This window comes from Anolis carolinensis, chromosome 4 (assembly GCF_035594765.1).
Source record: "Anolis carolinensis isolate JA03-04 chromosome 4, rAnoCar3.1.pri, whole genome shotgun sequence".
Lineage (NCBI taxonomy): Eukaryota > Metazoa > Chordata > Lepidosauria > Squamata > Dactyloidae > Anolis > Anolis carolinensis.
Window position 1 is genome coordinate 116500113 of NC_085844.1, and position 19960 is coordinate 116520072.

The following is a 19960-nucleotide window of genomic DNA, read 5'->3' on the forward strand; positions in this document are numbered from 1 at the left end:
CTGGGCAACGTCCTTGCAGACGGCCAATTCTCTCACTCCAGAAGCAACTCTGGTTGCTCCTGACAGGAAAAAAAATCAGAGGTTGTGCAGTATATTGGAAACTAGACAAGGGAAGTTTCTATATCTGTCATTTGTTGGAACTCTCATCTATTGGAGTCAAGTGTGAATGTTGCAATTAATCACCTTGAATAGCTTCAAGGCCTGGCTGATTTCTGCCTGGGGAAATCCTTTGTTGGTAGGTGTTAACTGGCCCTGATTGTTTCCTGGCTGCCATTTCCCTGTTTTCTGAGTGTTGTTCTGATTTTAGAATTTTTTTTAATACCGGTAGCCAGATTTTGTTCATTTTCATGGTTTCCTCCTTTCTGTTGAAACAAACCCAAAGGCTGTCCCCACTTTACAGGCTGTCTGAGGCCTCCTTTTCTCCCCACACCATAGACCCACTGGGAATTACAGTAGAGTCTCACTTATCCAAGTCTTGCTTATCCAACGTTCTGGATTATCCAACGCATTTTTGTAGTCAATGTTTTCAATACATCGTGATATTTTGGTGCTAAATTTGTAAATACAGTAATTACTACATAGCATTACTGCGTATGGAACTACTTTTCCTGCCAAATTTGTTGTATAACCTGATGTTTTGGTGCTTAATTTGTAAAATCACAACCTAATTAAGGCTTCTTCTTAATCCCTCCTTATTATCCAACATATTCGCTGACCCAACGTTCTGCCGGCCCGTTAAGCCTGGATAAGTGAGACTCTACTGTATTTATCATGTCAGAAGCGAACCGAGGGTACAAGTTGCAATGTATTTGAAAATGCAAAGTTAAAAAAACCACATCCAAAACAACAACAACAACTTGGCATTCCACTAAATGTCCTTTGACCCGTAGCTGGCCACTTGGAGTGCCTCTGGCATTGCTGTAAGAAGGACCTGCCACTTTTGGACTCTTGCTTGCTGAGGTGTTCCTGCGAGTAAGTTAATTGGCCACCTTGATTGGCATTGAATAGCCTTGCAACTTCAAGGTCTGGTTGGTTACCATGTTAGGGAATCCTTTGTTGGGATTTTTATTTGATTTGTCTTCTTTCAAATATAGTAGAGACTCACTTATCCAACATTCTGGATTATCCAAGCCATTTTTGTAGTCAATGTTTTCAATACATCGTGATATTTTGGTGCTAAATTCGTAAATACAGTAATTACTACATAGCATTACTGCGTATGGAACTACTTTTCCTGCCAAATTTGTTGTATAACCTGATGTTTTGCTGCTTAATTTGTAAAATCATAATCTAATTTGATGTTTGATAGGCTTTTCTTTGATGCCTCCTTGTTATCCAATATATTCGCTTATCCAACATTCTGCCAGCCCGTTTATGTTGGATAAGTGAGACTCTACTGTATATGAAAAGAGAAAGAAATGTCTCCCAATCAGAACAGGATTAGACCTGGCTTCATCAGCCGCGCCCTATTCTATCTCTCCGGTGGGTGTGTAGGGGAGGCGGGGCCAAGCCCCAAACCCCGCCCACTCCGCATTACTCGCCCCTCTCTCACCGCATTACATCACCCGAGGCGGAGTAGAGGGCGTGGCCTGAGCAGAGGGGCGTGTCCACAGGGCACCCGGCTTGGCCACGCCCCCGCCTATAAATTGAAGCGCCGTGAGCCGGGCGCACTCTCTTGTTGCCAGTGTCCGGGGCCAGGAGGAGCTGGGGAGCGGCCAGCGAGGAGGCAGAAGGGGCTACTAGCGAGTGGAAGGGAAGCCGTCGCCATGCGTGAGATTGTGCACATCCAAGCGGGGCAGTGCGGGAACCAGATTGGAGCCAAGGTAACCTAGTGCAAGAAGAGAGGCAGGAAGGAGGGCGGGGTCCCTATTGTTCCAGGTCTTGCAGGCGGTGAACGATGGCTCAGCACTAGGGATGCCCATCTTCCTCTTGTGCAACTGTAAAGGTGCCCAATGTATCTGAGTCTATTTCTTTTCCCACTGTAGGAGGAGAAGATCCTCTCGATTTCTTCGATTCTCAGACGCACTCGTACCCCGGAAATAAGGCTGCCCTATAGCCCAGGATCTAGTGCCAGAAGATCTGCTTTAACCCAGATTATATGGCAGTATAGACTCATATAATCCAGTTTAAAGCCAATAATTCTTAGAATCACATATATATGGGAACCGGAGTGGCGCCATGGGTTAAACCCTTGTGCCAGCTAAACTGCTGACCTGAAGGTTAGGTTGTTGACCTGAAGGTTGCCGGTTCGAATCTGCAAGTCGGGGTAAGCTCCCGTCTGTCAGCTCTAGCTTGCGGAGCCCCCAGATGGCGTAGTGGACTAAGTGACTTGAAGGTTGGGTTGCTGACCTGAAAGCTGCCAGGTTCGAATCCCACCTGGGGAGAGTGTGGATGAGCTCCCTCTATCAGCTCCAGCTCCATGCAGGGACATGAGAGAAGCCTCCCACAAGGATGGTAAAAACATCAAAACATCCGGGCGTCCCCTGGGGAACGTCCTTGCAGATGGCCAATTCTCTCACTCCAGAAGCAACTCTGGTTGCTCCTGACACGAAAAAAAAAAAGCTCTAGCTTGCGTGGACATATGTTTAAGGATTTGTTTGCTCTATTTCTACCCCACCTTTCTCTACCCCAAAGGGGACTCGTGGTGGTTTACATGGAGGCAATATTGAATGCCTTAAAAACATATAATACAGACATCAAAATTAAATTAGATTACATACAGACATGTTAAACGTCCCAGCAACACAGCCGGGCATCCGTCTCTGTAGACGGCCAATTCTCTAACACCAAAAGCTACTTGCAGTATGGGGTTGCTGTGGCTTTTCCAGAGTATGATTTTAAGTGTATGATTCTATGGTTATTTGTTGTCGAAGGCTTTCATGGCCAAAATCACTGGGTTGCTATGAGTTTTCCGGATGTATGGCCATGCCCCAGCAGCATTCTCTCCTGACGTTTCTCCCACATCTGTGGCAGCCATCCTCAGAGGTTGGAAACTAGGCAGGTGGGGTTTATATATCTGTGGAAGGTCCAGGGTGGAGAAAGAACTCTTGTCTGTTGGAGGCAAGTGTGAATGTTGCAATTAATCATCTTGGTTAGCATTGAATGGCCTTTCAGTTTCAAGGTCTGACTGCTTACTTCCAGAGGGAATCCTTTGTTGGGAGGTGTTAGCTCTAAAACACTAAAATCAGGGCAGTAAATAAAGAACACTTATTTATTTATTTATTTCAATTATTTATACCCCGCCCTTCTCACCCGAGGGGACTCAGGGCGGCTTACAAGTGGCAATTGATGCCGTTACACTGTTATACAATGAACTAAAACGTTAAAACAGTCAAAACAGTCATAAAATACAATATACAAAGTTTAAAACTAGTCAGAGAAGTGGAATTCCAGACATTAATCAATCAGAGCCAGCTAACAACTCCTAACAAAGGATTCCCCCAGGCAGGGAGCAGCCAGACCTTGAAGCCGCAAGGATATTCGATGCTAATCAAGGTGGCCAATTGCAACATTCACACCTGCCTCTCATTCCACAGATAATATAAACCCCACTTGCCTAGTTTCCAACAGACCTCACATCCTCTGAGGATGCCTGCCATAGATGTGGATGAAATGTCAGGAGAGAATGCTTCTGGAACATAGCCATACATCCGGAAAACTCATAGCAACCCAGTGATTTTGGCCATGAAAGCCTTCGACAACAAATAACCTTAGATTCATACACTCAGCCATATATATAGTGCTAAAATAAGTGTCTTGCAATCGACGGTGTTTTATATCTATGATAAATACTAAATAAAGGTTTTGTTGGAAAGCCAAGCAAAACTGTTGTGACATCGCCCCCCATCTCCGAAAGGAAACCTGCTCCTTTGTTACTCATCCTTTTGTGGAAAGGGAAAAGAGGGGAGGAGGCAGGGGAGCAATTGTCGCATGTCACACCCCTATTGCCCCATCATCATCATCATCATCATCACCGGCTGGATTGATGCTGCCGTAGAATACAGTTCGAACTGCTTTCTATGGGTCTACACTAGACATAGCAGAAGAGCAAACCACAGACCACTTACTACAATGCAGTTTGAGCCCTGCCACATGCACAATGGAGGACCTTATAGCAACACCAGAGACACTTCAAGTGGCCAGCTACTGGTCAAAGGAGATTTAGTATAATATCAAGTCTTTAACTTTGTGTTTTTAAATACATTACAACTTGACCCTTGATTTGCTTCTGACACAATAGATAAAAAATAGTGGCCATATCATGCAGTTCGAACCGCATTCTAAGGCAGTGTCGATCCAGCCTTAGGTATTTCTTCTCTGAAGTGGCACATAATACTACAAGCTGTGCAAATTCTCCTTAAAAACCTACACGGAGCCCTCGGCATAGCTAAAGTAAAAAGAAAACAGAACTGGCGGGTTTCAAAGGAGATTATGATGGGGGTGCTTTCTGCATTGCAGCTCTCTGAAACAACAGCCAGCAGGGTCTTTTTTGGGGAAGACAAGGGAGTGTTGGAAGAGAAAGGAAATCTATGGTTTTATTTGGGGGATTTGGGTATGTCTCGACCACGCCCTCTTCCTCCCATATCCCCCCCCCCCCCATCCTAAGATCAGGCTGGTCGTTGTGTATTATTTGTATTGAAACATCCTTTCTCATATCCAACTGAACGGTGGACGTGGTTGCATCCGTTGCATATATTTGGTTTGTTAAAATGATTTTTGGATATCCAGTCAAAATGTGGAAGTGGCTGCATCCCTTGCCCAGAATGGTTCCAAGCCGCTTTCTCTACAGTCAGTCATTTGCCATCCTGGTATTTTAAGCCCCTCGAGGGTGGATGGAGGATCGGGTTGCTAATGTGGGATTTGGTGTTCCCATCAGTGGCAGGCGTGGCCAGTTGCAGGAAAGACATCGCAGTGGTATTAGAAAGCAGGCAGGGCAAGCTTTGGCTAAAAGCAAGCAGCCTTGGCAAGTGGGTGGGTTTTCATTTCTAAAAAAAGCCATATAATTACTGCACAGCAGACTAATAATAATAATAATAATAATAATAATAATAATAATAAATAACGAACTGCAAAGTCTCTGGCAGAAACCATTACAGGTGGTCCTGGTGGTGATCGCCACACTGGCTGCCGTGCCAAAAGATCTCAGCCGGCATTTGGAAACAATACACATTGACAAAATCACGATCTGTCAACTGCAAAAGGCCACCTTACTGGGATCTGCACGTATCATCCAAAAATACATCACACAGTCCTAGACACTTGGGAAGTGTTCGACTTGTGATTTTGTGATATGAAATCCAGCATATATATCTCATTTGCTGTGTCATACTATGTAATTAATAATAATAATATCAATATCTTTGTACCCCACCACCATTTCCCCAAAGGGACTCGGGGCAACTCAAAGAAGCACTCACAAGTACTGCATCTAAACAACAATACTTAAGTATAAATACAATGACATAAGTATAAACAACAGCGCATATAAAATCACACTAATAAAATTGTAAGAGTATAAAATTGTAAGGTAAAAGTAAAGGTTTCCCCTGACGTTAAGTCCAGTCGTGACCGACTCTGGTGGTTGGTGCTCATCTCCATTTCTAAGCCAAAGAGCCGGCGTTGTCCATAGACATCTCCAGGTCATGTGGCCGGCATGACTGTATGGAGTGCCATTACCTCCATGTAATTTGTAAAAATCCCTAAAACACAGTAAAATCTGCAAATAAGCCTGCTATTTGCTGTCACAAATCAAAGTGTGGAGTGGCACAATTGGTGGTTCATCGAACTGACCATAGATTATACAGGGTCAAAAGCCTGTCTGAAGAGCCATGTTTTAAAACTCTCCCAAAAGGCTTGAAGACTGGGGACTAATTAATTTCTTTAGGGAGGGCATTTCAGAGCCAGGGAGCCACCACCGAGAATGCCATCTCTCTCATCCTCACCAACCGTATTTGTGACGGCCACCCCTCATAAGTGGTACCTAAATTTCCTACTTGATAGATGCAACTATCTTTCGGGTTGCTTAGGTCAACAACGAGCAGGGCTAATTTTTATTTTAATGATTTGGGTGCTCACTCTGACACGGGCTGGCCTCAAACTCATGACCTCTTGATCATAGTGATTTATTGCAGCTGGCTACTAAGCAGCCTGCGTCACAGCCCTTATCTGGAATTACACAATCCAAAATACTCCAAAATCCAAAATGGTTCATACGGAAGTCTGAGATAGTTGTTTTCTGATGGTTTAATGTATGCACACTTTATTTCATGCGCAGAATTATTTTTTAAAGTGTATAAAATTGCCTTCAGACTATATGTATAAGCTAAAAATGTATCAGATTAATTCCATGTTTGGAGAAAGGCCTCCCCAGCCGATCTCAATGCCCGTGCCAATTCATAGGAGATGTGGCCTCAAAGATAGGTTGTACACAAAGTGTATAGGGTTTTATAGGTAATTATGTGTAATTTGAATTGAAATTTGTCAGAAGCCAGTGGAGCTGCTTTAAAAGGGGTGTGGTATGCTCCCTAAAGCTTGCCCCAGTTAGTAATCCTAAATGCTAGGAAAAATAGGAGATGACCTTGCAATTTCCTGCTGCTCAAAACGACAGTCTGGTTCTATTCTGCCAAATAACGGAGGTTGAATTTCATGGTATGTTCTGTATAGACACATCTAATGTAGTTTGAACTGCATTAAATGGGTCTGCACTGACCATGTAATATAATTCAAGCTGTACTATTTGGCAGCTGTAATTCCAGTCTAGGAGAGCTAAAAGCCTGTTGTTTTTTTCTGGAGGTTTTTTGGAACTGGAAAAGCAAGCAACCTGATCCTCAATCAGATTTTTTTTATTTATTGTGTCAGAAGCAAACCGAGGGTACAGTTGTAATGTATTTAAAAACGCAAACAAAGTTAAAAACTTGGCATTATACTAAATGTCCTTTGACACTTGGAGTGCCTCTGGTGTTGTTATAAGAAGGTCCTCCATTGTGCATGTGGCAGGGCTCAGGTTGCATTGTAGTAAGTGGTCTGTGCTTTGCTCTTCTACACACTCACATGTTGTGAAGGACAAAGGTAGACTCTTCCCACGGTTGAGCTTTGTCATGCACAGCAAAGGCGGTTCTGTTCCAATTCGGATCATTGAAACATTGAGTTGAAAGAGACCGCAAGGGCCGTCCAGCCCAACCCGAGTCCACCATACAAGAAGGCACAATTGAAAATGTAGAACAAAACTCTGGTGGCCTCTGCAGTTTCACGTTATGTGCAGCAAATGCAAAGGGGCGAGGAGACCATGAATGATGTGGAGACAGCTGTAGCTGCCTTTCTTCCCCACCCTGCTGCATCTATAAATGGCTTTTCTTTCATCTACCCCTGTTCATCCTTAAAATTAAGCCAAAGAAGAAAATGATAAGACTGATTTTTTGAAGTACAAAGCTTAGGGGGAAAGAATAAACCTACAAAGAATCTTTTGACATCTTTAATGCGAGAAAGTTTTATTTGGCCTTTATTTTGTGGGCTGCAGCCCACGTCATGAAAAGCATTGAATCTGAGTGGGCTAGAGTCCACAAAGGCATATGCTAAAGGTTTGCCGTTGAGATACTGCAAGGCTCTTTCTTTTTGCTCCAATAGACTGACTTGAATGTTTGCTGGAAAATTTGAGGGTTGAGGGTGGAGGAATATAATGTTGTGGAATTCTTGTAGCTTCTTCCATCTCCCTCCCTGTGCTAATATCAAAGGGGTAATTTCTAATATTGTAAATGGTGATGGTGAAAATGCACGGTTTTGTGTGTCACTGGTGGCACAGTGTATTAAAGCGCTGAACTTGTGGACCAAAAGGTCCCAGGTTCAAATCCTGGGCGCGGAGTGAGCGCCCGCTGTTAGGCCCAGCTTCTGCCAACCTAGCAGTTCGAAAACATGCAAATGTGAGTAGATCAATAGGTACCGCTCCGGCGGGAGGGTAACAGCGTTCCATGCAGTCACGCCGGCCACATGACCTGAAGATGTCTATGGACAACGCCGGCTCTTCGGCTTAGAAATGGAGATGAGCACCAACCCCCAGAGTCGGTCACGACTGAATTTAACGTCAGAGGAAACCTTTACCTTTACCTTACTACTCACTTCTATGGTGCCACAATGGTGCAGCGGGTTAAACCGCTAAGCTGCATAACTTGCTGATGGGAAGGTTGGGATTTATTATTTCCGATATTTCTATCCCTCCCTTCTCAGGGCGGCGTACAATTGGCAACAATTCGATGCCGACACATCATTAAAAACAAGCAGCATATAAAATCTATTACAGTTAAATACAGTATAAAATATAAAACATATGCTTAAAATCCATTCATCCAATATCCTCGTACTTTATCCATATATCAGTCTGGGTCGTCTTTGTTGTTTATTCGTTAAAAGCCTGAGCACATAGCCATGTTTTTAAGGCTTTTCTAAAACTCAAAAGGGTTGGGGCTTGCCGTATTTCTCTGGGGAGGGTGTTCCACAGCCGGGGAGCCACCACAGAGAAGCCCCTGTCCCTCGTTCCCACCAGCCGCGCTTGTGAGGCAGGCGGGACCGAGAGCAGGGCCTCACCAGATGTCCTTTGGTGGATGGGGTGAGCTCCTGTTGTTAGCCCCAGCTTCTGCCAACCTAGCAATTTGGAAACATTCAAGTGTGACTAGATCAATAGGTACTACTTTGGCAAGAAGCTAACGGCGCTCCATGCAGTCATGCCGGCCATATGACCTTGGCGGTGTCTACGGACAATGCCGGCTTTTCAGCTTAGAAATGGAGATGAGCGCACACACCCCGCCCACCGAGTCAGACTTGACTAGACTTAATGTCAAGAGGAAATCTTTACCTCTACTTATGCGCTTCTATGTTTATTGTGTCATTTTGCGGCTTGTCGGGAAAACCACCCAGTTAGTTCAGTGGACCTGTTTTGGGAGAGGGCAAGCTAAGTCTGTGTTGGTTTGCCTGTTTCAAACAGGCACATGTTTTACTGGGATTTCAATAGCTCTTAAAAAAGAGACTTTTAGACGAGGCGTGTCAGCAGTGGCATGCTTTAGGTTGACCTCCTTGGCATTTTGAGGACAGTTGTCTAATGGCTCTCCCTCCCAAAAATCCCATTCCAGTTCTGGGAGGTCATCAGCGATGAGCACGGCATTGACCCCACCGGCAGCTACCACGGAGACAGCGACCTGCAGTTGGAGAGGATCAACGTCTACTACAATGAAGCAACTGGTAACCTCCCCCTTCTCTCCCCTCCATGATAATAGATTGCAAAAAAATAATAATAATAATGCTGTGCCCGAGATATTTACAGGCACCCTACTGTGAGGGCACAGTGGGATGGCAGCTCTGACAAGGCTGCCCCTTGAAAGGCTGGCGTTAAATCCTTGGTTTTGATGCCTGCTTAAAATTCAAGCCCATGTTTCATCAGTCTGTTCCCCTTTAAATCTGCACCTCCCCCTTTTATCTGTCTGGAGAGTTGCTGTGTCTCTCCAGTGAATAGTAATGAAGTTGCCAAGAGCGGAGGAGCTGCTCTTGTCTTTAGCGAAATCTGCTGACAGCAGGTCTGTGATGCCGGCTTTTGTGTCTCTCCTGCAGGTAACAAGTATGTTCCCCGTGCCATCCTTGTCGACTTGGAGCCTGGCACAATGGACTCGGTGAGGTCTGGACCTTTCGGCCAGATCTTTCGGCCTGACAACTTTGTCTTTGGTATGTGTTTTGGCACGGCAGCCCCGGCTGTTCCGAAATGGCTTGTCTAAGCAAGGCTGGAATGCTTAGTGAACTGATCAGACGTAGCTTGGCAACAGAAGAGGCCTTCACAAAGAAAATAGCCACTGTAGTATCATCGGTGTAACATTTTTGCTGACGGCTAGCTGAGTGTGAGGTCAGATATCTATTTGGCCTTGTAGCAGTGGACAAACTGTTCCCCATACACGCACGCACACAATTGTGGGTTATGTAGAAAAGTATACCTTCTTGCAGAAAAGAATAAATGGTTTACTGTAGCCAGTGTTTTAGAAAGTAACTTCCTAAACTACACTATCCATGTACCTTCACCCTATCTGGCCATTGTGAGAGCTGTACCTCAAAGTAGTGACTCCATAATAGCTATTAGAGTGAAAGCCAGCATGATACAGTGGTTTAAGTATTGGACTTTGGAAACCAATGATAAAATTCCTTGGGAGATAGTGCTCTCTATGTCTCAGTGTGTGGCAAAAAAGCCATGCCAAGAAAACTCCAAGAAAATTCACCTTAGGGTCATCATAGGTCAGAAATGACACGCAACAACAAAACTCATTAATTTCAAAATGTCCTTATCTAATGATGATTGGTTAGCTGATAAATTCAAGTGATCCAGTTGTTGTTTTTTTTACATAGCAAAAATCACTGCAAAAAGCATCCCAAAAAGAAGGGATACAATTTTTGGACTGATTTTCATATTTAAAAACCCCACAGCTTCTATTTTAGCACATTTCCTTGAGGCATAGAATGCGCCCATTATGAATGTGCCCATTAGAAAATGCATAAGGAAGTTGGTGAACTGAAAGTCCCAAAATCATGGGAATCAGTCACCCCAAACCCCACCAGTATTCAAAATTGGCCACGTTGGGTCTGTGTGCCAAGTTTGGTCCAGATCCGACGTCAGCTGTGTTCAGTGATCTCTTGATGCGGATGAACTATAACTCCCATATGCCAAGGGCAATCACCTCAACCCCCGCCTATATGCACAGTTGGCCATGTTGGGTCTGTGTGCCAAGTCTGGTCCAGATCCGACGTCGGCTAGTTTCAGTGTTCTCTGGATAAGGGTGAACTAGAACTCCCAGATTCCTAGGGCAATCACCCCCAAATCATGTCAGTATTCAGAGTTGCCATGTTGGTTCTGTGTGTAAAGTGTGGTCCAGATCCACCATCTGCTGGGTTCAGTGTTCTTTGAACATGGGTGAACTATAACTCCCAAATCAAAGTCCACTAGTATTCAAATTTAGCCATGTTGAATCTGTGTGCCAGGTGTGGTCTAGCTCTATTGTCAGCTGGATTCAGTGCTGTCTGGATAAGGGTGAACTATAACTCCCATATTCCAAGGTCAACTCTATTCACACCCCACCAGTATGCACCCTTAACCATGTCGGGTCTGTGTGCCAAGTTTAGTTGAGATCCCTCATCTGCTGGATTCAGTATTCTCTGAAAATGGGTGAACTATAAGCCTCTGATGCCAAGGTTAATCATGCCAAAGTCCACCAATATTCAAAGTTGGCAACATTGGGTCTGTGTGCCAAGTTTAGTTGAGATCCCTCATCTGCTGGATTCAGTATTCTCTGAAAATGGGTGAACTATAAGCCTCTGATGCCAAGGTTAATCATGCCAAAGTCCACCAATATTCAAAGTTGGCAACATTGGGTCTGTGTGCCAAGTTTGTTCCAGATCCATCATTGGTAGGGTTCAGAGAGCTCATGGAATACAGATGAACTATAACTCCCAGAGTTAAAGGTCAATCACCCCCAAAGTCCACCAGTATCTTCAGTTGGCCATGTTAAATTTGTGTGCCAAGTTTGGTCCAGATCCATCGTTGGTGGGGTTCAGAGTGCTCTTAGATTGCAAGTGAACTATATATCCAAGTCCCTACAACTCCTATAAATCATGGTGAATTCTCCCCAAATCTCTCTCTAGCATGTTCAGTTGCTGTGTGCCGTAGAAAAGAATAGGAAAGGGTTAAGGGAGAGGCAGTGGGCGGGGTCATACAAATTCTACACCAATGGAGAGAGAAAGGAACACTGGGATGTGGCGCTCACTGTAACCTGCAGCGTCAGTGGAGGAAGGGCTTTGGTGGCTCCCCAGCACTGTGGGTTAAAGCTATTTGTGGAGGCCAGGAGCTGTCTGTGGAAGTGGACACCCTGCCACATACAGATTTTCACTTTTACTATATGTATAGATGTCAGCACTTATTTTGTGGGCATCATCACTAGTGTGATGCCTGACCCTTCTCTTTTTGGCAATGTACTGCAGACAGAAAAACAAGGATATACAACTTATTTTGAATAGACTCTCTTTGGCCCATGTAAACATGCAGAGACATTCAGGTTTACATGTGGAGGCAGACATACAAGATATAATAATAATAATAATAATAATAATAATTTTATTCTTATACCCCGCCTCCATCTCCCTGCAGGGACTCGGGGCGGCTTACAAATAGAAAACAAACATACATACAATAACCTCAAATACCGAAAAAGCACAAATGAAAATTAAAAACATACGATAAAATCACAACCATTAATAAGAACAAAGTTAAAACGCAGCAATAAAACATAAGGATGGGCTGGTCAAAAGTGCACTAAGTGAGACTTGTAAACATGGAGAAAGTTAAAAGTGCTATAAGATCATGGGGGAGAACCCAAAAATGTGAGTTGAACCCTGAAGCTATATCGAGAAATTAACCATGTGGATGCAACCGATCAGAGATAACCATTAGTACGAGAATTTAACATTCAAGTGGGCGGTACTTATTCAAAAGCCTGTGTGAAGAGCCAAGTTTTCAGGCTCTTCCTAAACTCTTCCAAGGTGGCAGCTTGCCTAATTTCCTTGGGGAGTGCGTTCCAAGATCCTCATACTTCCAGGCTCTATGCTGGACTGTTTCCCTAATACAAATACATTTTTGTATATGACCCCTTTATTAAAAAGCAGCTTTAATAATGTCGTATACGAATGCGGAAATGTTCCTTACTTATTTTATTATTTTATTTACAGTATTCATATTCCGCCCTTCTCACCTCGAAGGGGACTCAGGGCGGATCACATTATATATATATAGGGCAAACATTCAATGCCCATAAACACATCGAACCGAGACAGAGACAGACAGACAGACAGACGCAGAGGCAATCTAACCTTCTCCTGAGGGGATGTTCGATTCTGGCCACAGGGGGGAGCAGCTGCTTCATCACCCACTCTGATGGCAGTTCCTCATTCCAACGTTGTAAATTAGTTAAACTTGCCTCCCCACTTTTTTATAAGTGGTACCTTATTTCCTACTTGATAGATGCAACTATCTTTCGGGTTGCTAGGTCAGCAACGAGCAGGGGCTACATTTTATTTTTAATTGACGGGTGCTCACCCCGCCATGGGCTGGCCTCGAACTCATGACCTCATGGTCAGAGTGATTTATTGCAGCAGCTGCTTACCAGCCTGCGCCACAGCCCGGCCCCTTAGCATTTGAATAATTTTTTTAATGCCTGTAACCAAAGCAAAGATATTCCACATGCCTGTCTAAGTGGAACATGACTACAACTGTCAGCACTGCAGTTTGCTACATGCTTTGAGAATCTGTCCTACAGTAGTCCTTTGGCCAAAGTCGTAAACCATTCATATTCCCATCCAGGATATTTTGGGGAATATTTACCCATGTTATGTCTATTTGAGGTGGCTTCAAATGTGTGTTGCTTCATTATGTCAACTAGTGAAACTACTATTGATTCATCCTGCTCCTGCTTTTTCCTCTAGGCCAAAGTGGTGCTGGGAACAACTGGGCCAAAGGCCACTACACAGAGGGTGCCGAATTGGTGGACTCTGTGCTGGATGTGGTCAGGAAGGAGTCCGAGAGCTGCGACTGCCTTCAGGGCTTCCAGCTCACCCATTCGCTGGGCGGTGGCACCGGCTCTGGGATGGGCACCCTCCTCATCAGCAAGATCAGGGAGGAGTATCCCGACAGGATCATGAACACCTTCAGCGTAATGCCCTCACCCAAGGTGTCGGACACAGTGGTTGAGCCATACAATGCCACCCTCTCCGTCCACCAGCTGGTGGAGAACACAGACGAAACCTACTGTATTGACAATGAGGCTCTCTATGACATCTGCTTCCGCACACTGAAGCTCACCACGCCGACCTACGGGGATCTCAACCACTTGGTCTCGGCCACCATGAGCGGGGTCACCACCTGCCTCCGGTTCCCCGGACAACTCAATGCAGATCTTCGCAAGCTGGCGGTCAACATGGTGCCTTTCCCTCGCTTGCATTTCTTCATGCCGGGCTTTGCTCCGCTGACCAGCCGCGGCAGCCAGCAATACCGGGCCCTGACGGTGCCGGAGCTCACCCAGCAGATGTTTGATTCTAAAAACATGATGGCGGCCTGCGACCCACGCCACGGACGCTATCTGACCGTGGCGGCCATCTTCCGAGGCAGGATGTCCATGAAGGAAGTAGATGAGCAGATGCTCAACGTCCAGAACAAGAACAGCAGCTACTTTGTGGAATGGATCCCCAACAACGTGAAGACGGCCGTATGCGACATCCCGCCACGAGGCCTCAAAATGTCCGCCACATTCATCGGCAATAGCACAGCCATCCAAGAGCTATTCAAGAGGATCTCTGAGCAGTTCACAGCCATGTTCCGGCGCAAGGCCTTCTTGCATTGGTACACCGGTGAGGGCATGGATGAAATGGAGTTCACGGAAGCCGAGAGCAACATGAACGACCTGGTGTCCGAATACCAACAATATCAAGATGCTACTGCTGATGAGCAGGGTGAATTTGAGGAGGAGGGCGAAGAAGATGAGGCTTAGGATTGAAGTTGGTTTAGTACAATTAGGCAAGTGTCTGGGGTGCAGTCTGTTCAGCTCTACTGGTGCATGCTTTTTCAGTTATACTTGGTGCTTTTTCACTGTTGCCCCATCAGCAGTTTTGTAACTTCACTCTTTATGTAACAGTAGTTTCAAAATACTTCTGAAAAAGTCTTCTGTCTAAATGTCTGATCTCAAACATAAAAGGCATTTGTGTTTCACACTGGTGTCTGGAGTCTTTTCTTGTTCCGGAAAATTACAGAGAAGTGTTGAGTCACTGAAAGAATTGTGTGTTTGAAATACAGTAGATACCATGCTACTAAATGGACACTCCCCTCCAATCTTTGAATTCTACATAGCTCACCCCATTTAAATAACAGTCTCAGATGAAAAGGATTTTGTAGTAAATAGCAGTTAGCAGGCTTTTGCCTGTATATTATTTTTTTCTTGGTGGAATTTTTAGCTCTCCTTGTGGTAAAACATAACTTTATGTTTGTAACAAATGCTGATTATGGACCTTGAAAGGGATTTAAAAAAATAATAATCTTATGAGATTTATAACAATGTGACTGGAAATGTGTTGTGTCTACAGGCAGAATCGCACAACATGTTATCTATGGGAAAATATGTGGTTATTCTGCCAAGTTTTTGGAAGTAGAGCTACAAAAAAGGAAAGTTTTCAAAATAAGGTGTGTAGCAAATCTAGAGACCTGCTGTTCTCAATGAATAACTTGTTCATTCCACTGTATATCTTAATGGGCATAATATTCCATGAGAAATCAAAGGTAAGTCATAAACTCCCCTTCAAATTGTTACATGCATTTTGAAATTCCACACCTGTCCGGAGGTGTGTTTTGCAAGGGTAATGCACATAACCTGTTTATTTAATTAAAGAGTCAAGTTTGACTTCTTCCACATCATTGAAAACACCTTTCCATCCATCATGCAGCATTACTGTTCCAGGTCTGACTAGCAACAACAAGATAGCTGTGTTACTTTTATGCTGTGGAACAAGAAAAGTTTATCCCATGTTCATCCAGCTGACAGCTCACTTTTTTGTTATAAAGAGTTTTTCGTGGGGGAAAGGAAGATCAAAGGAGCACATTTGTCAGAGAACAGAAGACTATTCAGTGCTAATAATAAGAAAAGTGTGGTTGGGGTCCTGTGGGAATATATATATACAGTAGAGTCTCACTTATCCAAGATAAAAGGGCCAGCAAAACATTGGATGAGCAAAAATGTTGCATAATAAGGAGGGATTAAGAAAAAAGACTAATAAACATAAAATTACATTATGATTTTACAAATTAGGCACGAAAACATGTTTTACAACAAACTGACAGAAAAAGCAGTTCAATACACAGTAATGTTATGCAGTAATTACTGTATTTATGAATTTAGCACCAAAACATTGCAACATTTACTACAAAAACATTGACTATTAAAAGGCAGACTGCCTTGGATAATACAGAACATTGGATAAGTGAAGCTTGGATAAGTGAGACTCGTGTGTGTGTGTGTGTGTGTGTGTGTGTGAGAGAGAGAGAGAGAGAGAGAGAATATGTATGTACAGTAGAGTCACTTATCCAACACTCGCTTATCCAATGTTCTGGATTATGCAACGCATTTTTGTAGTCAATGTTTTCAATATATCGTGATATTTTGGTGCTAAATGTGTAAATACAGTAATTACAACATAACATTACTGCATATTGAACTACTTTTTCTGTCAAATTTGTTGTATAACCTGATGTTTTGGTGCTTAATTTGTAAAATCATGACCTAATTTGATGTTTAATAGGCTTTTCCTTAATCTCTCCTTATTATCCAACATATTTGCTTATCCAACATTTTGCTGGCCCGTTTATGTTGAATAAGTGAAACTCTACTGTATATATATATGTGTGTGTGTGTGTGTGTGTGTGTAAATATAGGTAGTAAAAGGTTTCCCCTGACGTTAAGTCCAGTCGTGTCCGACTGGGGGTTGGTGCTCATCTCCATTTCTATGCAGAAGAGCCGGCGTTGTCCATAGACACTTCCAAGGTCATGTGGCCGGCATGACTGCATGAAGCGTCATTACCTTCCCGCCGGAGCGGTACCTATTGATCTACTCACATTTCCATGTTTTCGAACTGCTAGTTTGGCAGAAGCTGGAGCTAACAGTGGGCGCTCACTCTGCTCCAGGGATTTGAACCTGGGACCTTTCGGTCTGCAAGTTCAGCAGCTCAGCGCTTTAACACACTGCGCCACCACCATAAAATGCGCCACCATAAAATATGTGTGTGTGTGTATATATATGTGTGTGTGTGTGTGTGTGTGTGTGTGTGTATATATATATATATATATATATATATATATATAATATCCCAAGCTGTTCAACCCAAGCTGCTTTAAATGTCTTTAGCGTTAACATATCCCGACTTTCTATCAGCTTGAGGGATGCTGGATTGCCTTCCTGTTTGAACAAGGAATCCCACAGAATCAATGTCTATGCTATTGCTTTCACGAAACAACAGTTTGACTGGTATTGGGCCTATCTCCACCCAGGCACTATCTTGATCTCCCCACAACAGAGTCCATACTTAAAGTTTGAAGGTAACTGGTTATTGAAGTTGCTGGTTGTGGATGATTTCAGAGACGGTTAGATGAAAGTTTCCCTTGCTCACTTTCTCTGGAAGAGGGGCCTCTGGGCCACCCAATATCCAAAGTGATCAGGCCAGAGGTAGATAGAACAGGTCCCTCCTATTAAAGCTTGGAACCTCGCTGAAGGCACTGGAAACTACAGATTCTCACTGATCAGAGGTAGGCCAGTATAGCCAGATGAGTTCCCAGAGTTTTATTTTTATTTTTTTCGTGTCAGGAGCAACCGGAGTTTCTTCTGGAGAGAATTGGCCGTCTGCAAGGATGTTACCCAGGGGACGCTCGGATGTTTTTGATGTTTTTACCATCCTTGTGGGAGGCTTCTCTCATGTCCCCACATGGCGCTGGAGCTGATAGAGGGAGCTCATTCGCACTCTCCCCGGGTGGGATTCGAACCTGGCAGCTTTCAGGTCAGCAACCCAACCTTCAAGTCACAAGGCTTTTATCCCCTAGGCCATCGGAGGCTCCAGTTCCCAGATTAGTTAGTTATTGGTTTGAAATGCCTTGTCCAAACCTAGATCTCACTGGGGCGAACTACAGACACGTCTTGCTTCCGAGATTCCCTGGTGTAATAATCCTAAACTAAAGATTGTTCTCTTCCCGGGCACAAGGTTAGGCAAACGTATTGATCCAAACCAGAAGGAATTTCCTTAAGCTCCACCTTCGTAAAACTAACAGAGAAGTGACTATTCTGAAACTGGGTGAGGTGGCCTTATATATAGTTTTTTTTCAAGCTGCAGAGCATGTAGTCTAGTTTTGAAAGATACAAGGTGATAATTATTGGGCATTCTTTCTTTGGCTTTATGTGATCATACCTGTCAGCTCTTGCTTGGGTGTGGATATAAAATATGTCCATTCTGCAAAACATTAAAGTAAGTACAAGAGTAATATATTTCTTACTGTGGACTAACATCTTCATAGAAAAGGTCTTAAAGCAAAGGTCAATAAACTTGCCACTTGCGAATCTACTGGTTTCTGTTTAGTACAGTGGTTCTCAACCTGTGGGTCCCCAGGTGTTTTGGACTACAACTCCCAGAAATACCAGCTGTTAGCATTTTTGGGAGTTGAAGGCCAAAACATCTGGGGACCCACAGGTTGAGAACCACTGATTTAGTATATTTGGGAGGGCTCTTTCGATCTAGACAAGTACATTTCATGCTAACCTCTCTCTACAATGAAAATTCATCTTCTCCATAGATTTTTTTAAAAAAGACAGAGCAAGAGGGGGGAAGCTTTAGAAGCATAATAATAATAATAATAATAATAAAACTTTATTTATACCCCGCCACCATCTCCCCGTGGGGACTCGGGGCAGCTCACAATGTTACAAAAGTAACAACGCAAATACATAAACAATTCACAAAGTTTAAAACACAAGAAGATGATAAAACAGAAGTTAAAGCAAAGGTTTATACAACAGTAATAATATCAACAGTAATAATATCAATATCAATTTGGAGCTTCTGGGAAGATCCAAATTCCTTGCCCAGGACAGGATGTGAGTGCATCCTGCTCCCAACTGTATTTAAACCTTTAACTGTCAACGCCAGCATCGAGTTGGAATAGACCACCAGTACCATCCAATCCAACTTAATTTTGCCATGCAGGAAAACAGATTCACCCAACCTCTGCATAAAAACCTACTTCACACTCTGAGGAGGCACAGTCCGTTGTTCCTATCATCAGGAAGTTCTTCCTAATGTTTAGCTAAAATCTTTTTCCTTGCAATTTGAATCCATTCCTTTGTGTCTCCAAAGCAACAGAAAACAATGTTACACCGGGTTGCTGTGAGTTTTCCCAGCTGCATGGCTATGTTCAAGAAGCATTCTTTCCTGACATTTCTCCCACATCTATGGCAGGCATCCTCAGAGCTTGTAAGGCCTGTTGGAAACTATGCCACAGGGGTTTATATATCTTTGGAATGTCCAGGGCGGGAGAAAGAACGATTGTCTGTTTGAGGAAAGTGTGAATGTTGGCCACCTTGATTAGCATTGAATGGCCTGGCAGCTTCAAAGCCTGGCTGCTTCCTGCCTGGGGGAATCCTTTGTTGGGAGCTGTTAGCTGGCACCCTTTCACATATTTAAAGATGACTATTTATTATTATTTGTATTCCGCCCTATTTTCCCAAGGGGACTCAGGGCGCATTCCAGCATACACAACACAAAGGCAAACATTCAATGCCTAGAAACAATGAAATACAGTAGAGTCTCACTTATCCAACACTCGCTTATCCAATGTTCTGGATTATCCAATGCATTTTTGTAGTCAATGTTTTCAACACATTGTAATATTTTGGTGCTAAAATCTTAAATACAGTAATTATTACATAGCATTACTGCATATTGAACTACTTTTTCTGTCAAATTTGTTGTATAACATGATGTTTTGGTGCTTAATTTGTAAAATCATAATGTAATTTGATGTTTAATAGGCTTTTCCTTAATCCCTTCTTATTATCCAATATTCTGCCGGCCCGTTTATGTTGGATAAGTGAGACTCTACTGTATAGATAAAGGTAAAGGTAAAATGACGACAAATGATATATCAAGGTGATGAAAGTACAGTATGGCTAGCAATTGTTGTTATACAGGGACGTTGTTAAAGTGTTAGTATAAATAAAGGCCACAGAATAAAATGCTAATATAGGTCCCAATTATAAAGGATTGCACAAACCAGTCTCTTAGATAAGACTAAAGCTGAGAAGGACTATCATGTCCCTTCTCAGCCTTCTTTTCTCCCTTCTTTCAACCAATAGCAGGACTAAA

General features: G+C 43.4%; 1 protein-coding gene across 1 annotated transcript; it reads left to right on the plus strand.

The window, feature by feature from the left end:
- Positions 1-1663: 1663 nt before the first annotated feature.
- On the plus strand, positions 1664-14776 carry LOC100558555 (tubulin beta-2 chain). The gene is made up of 4 exons (XM_003224397.4): positions 1664-1823; positions 9120-9228; positions 9595-9705; positions 13498-14776. Exons 1-4 carry the CDS (start codon positions 1767-1769, stop codon positions 14556-14558), a joined length of 1338 nt encoding a protein of 445 aa, XP_003224445.3. The 5' UTR covers positions 1664-1766; the 3' UTR covers positions 14559-14776.
- The last annotated feature ends 5184 nt before the right edge of the window (positions 14777-19960 follow it).

Bases quoted from the DNA above. Each gene is read 5' to 3' on its own strand.
- LOC100558555 (XM_003224397.4), top strand. From the start codon at position 1,767: ATGCGTGAGATTGTGCACATCCAAGCGGGGCAGTGCGGGAACCAGATT. The intron at 1,824-9,119 runs GTAACCTAGTGC...ATCCCATTCCAG, and splicing joins GGAACCAGATTGGAGCCAAG to TTCTGGGAGGTCATCAGCGA. The intron at 9,706-13,497 runs GTATGTGTTTTG...TTTTTCCTCTAG, and splicing joins GCCTGACAACTTTGTCTTTG to GCCAAAGTGGTGCTGGGAAC.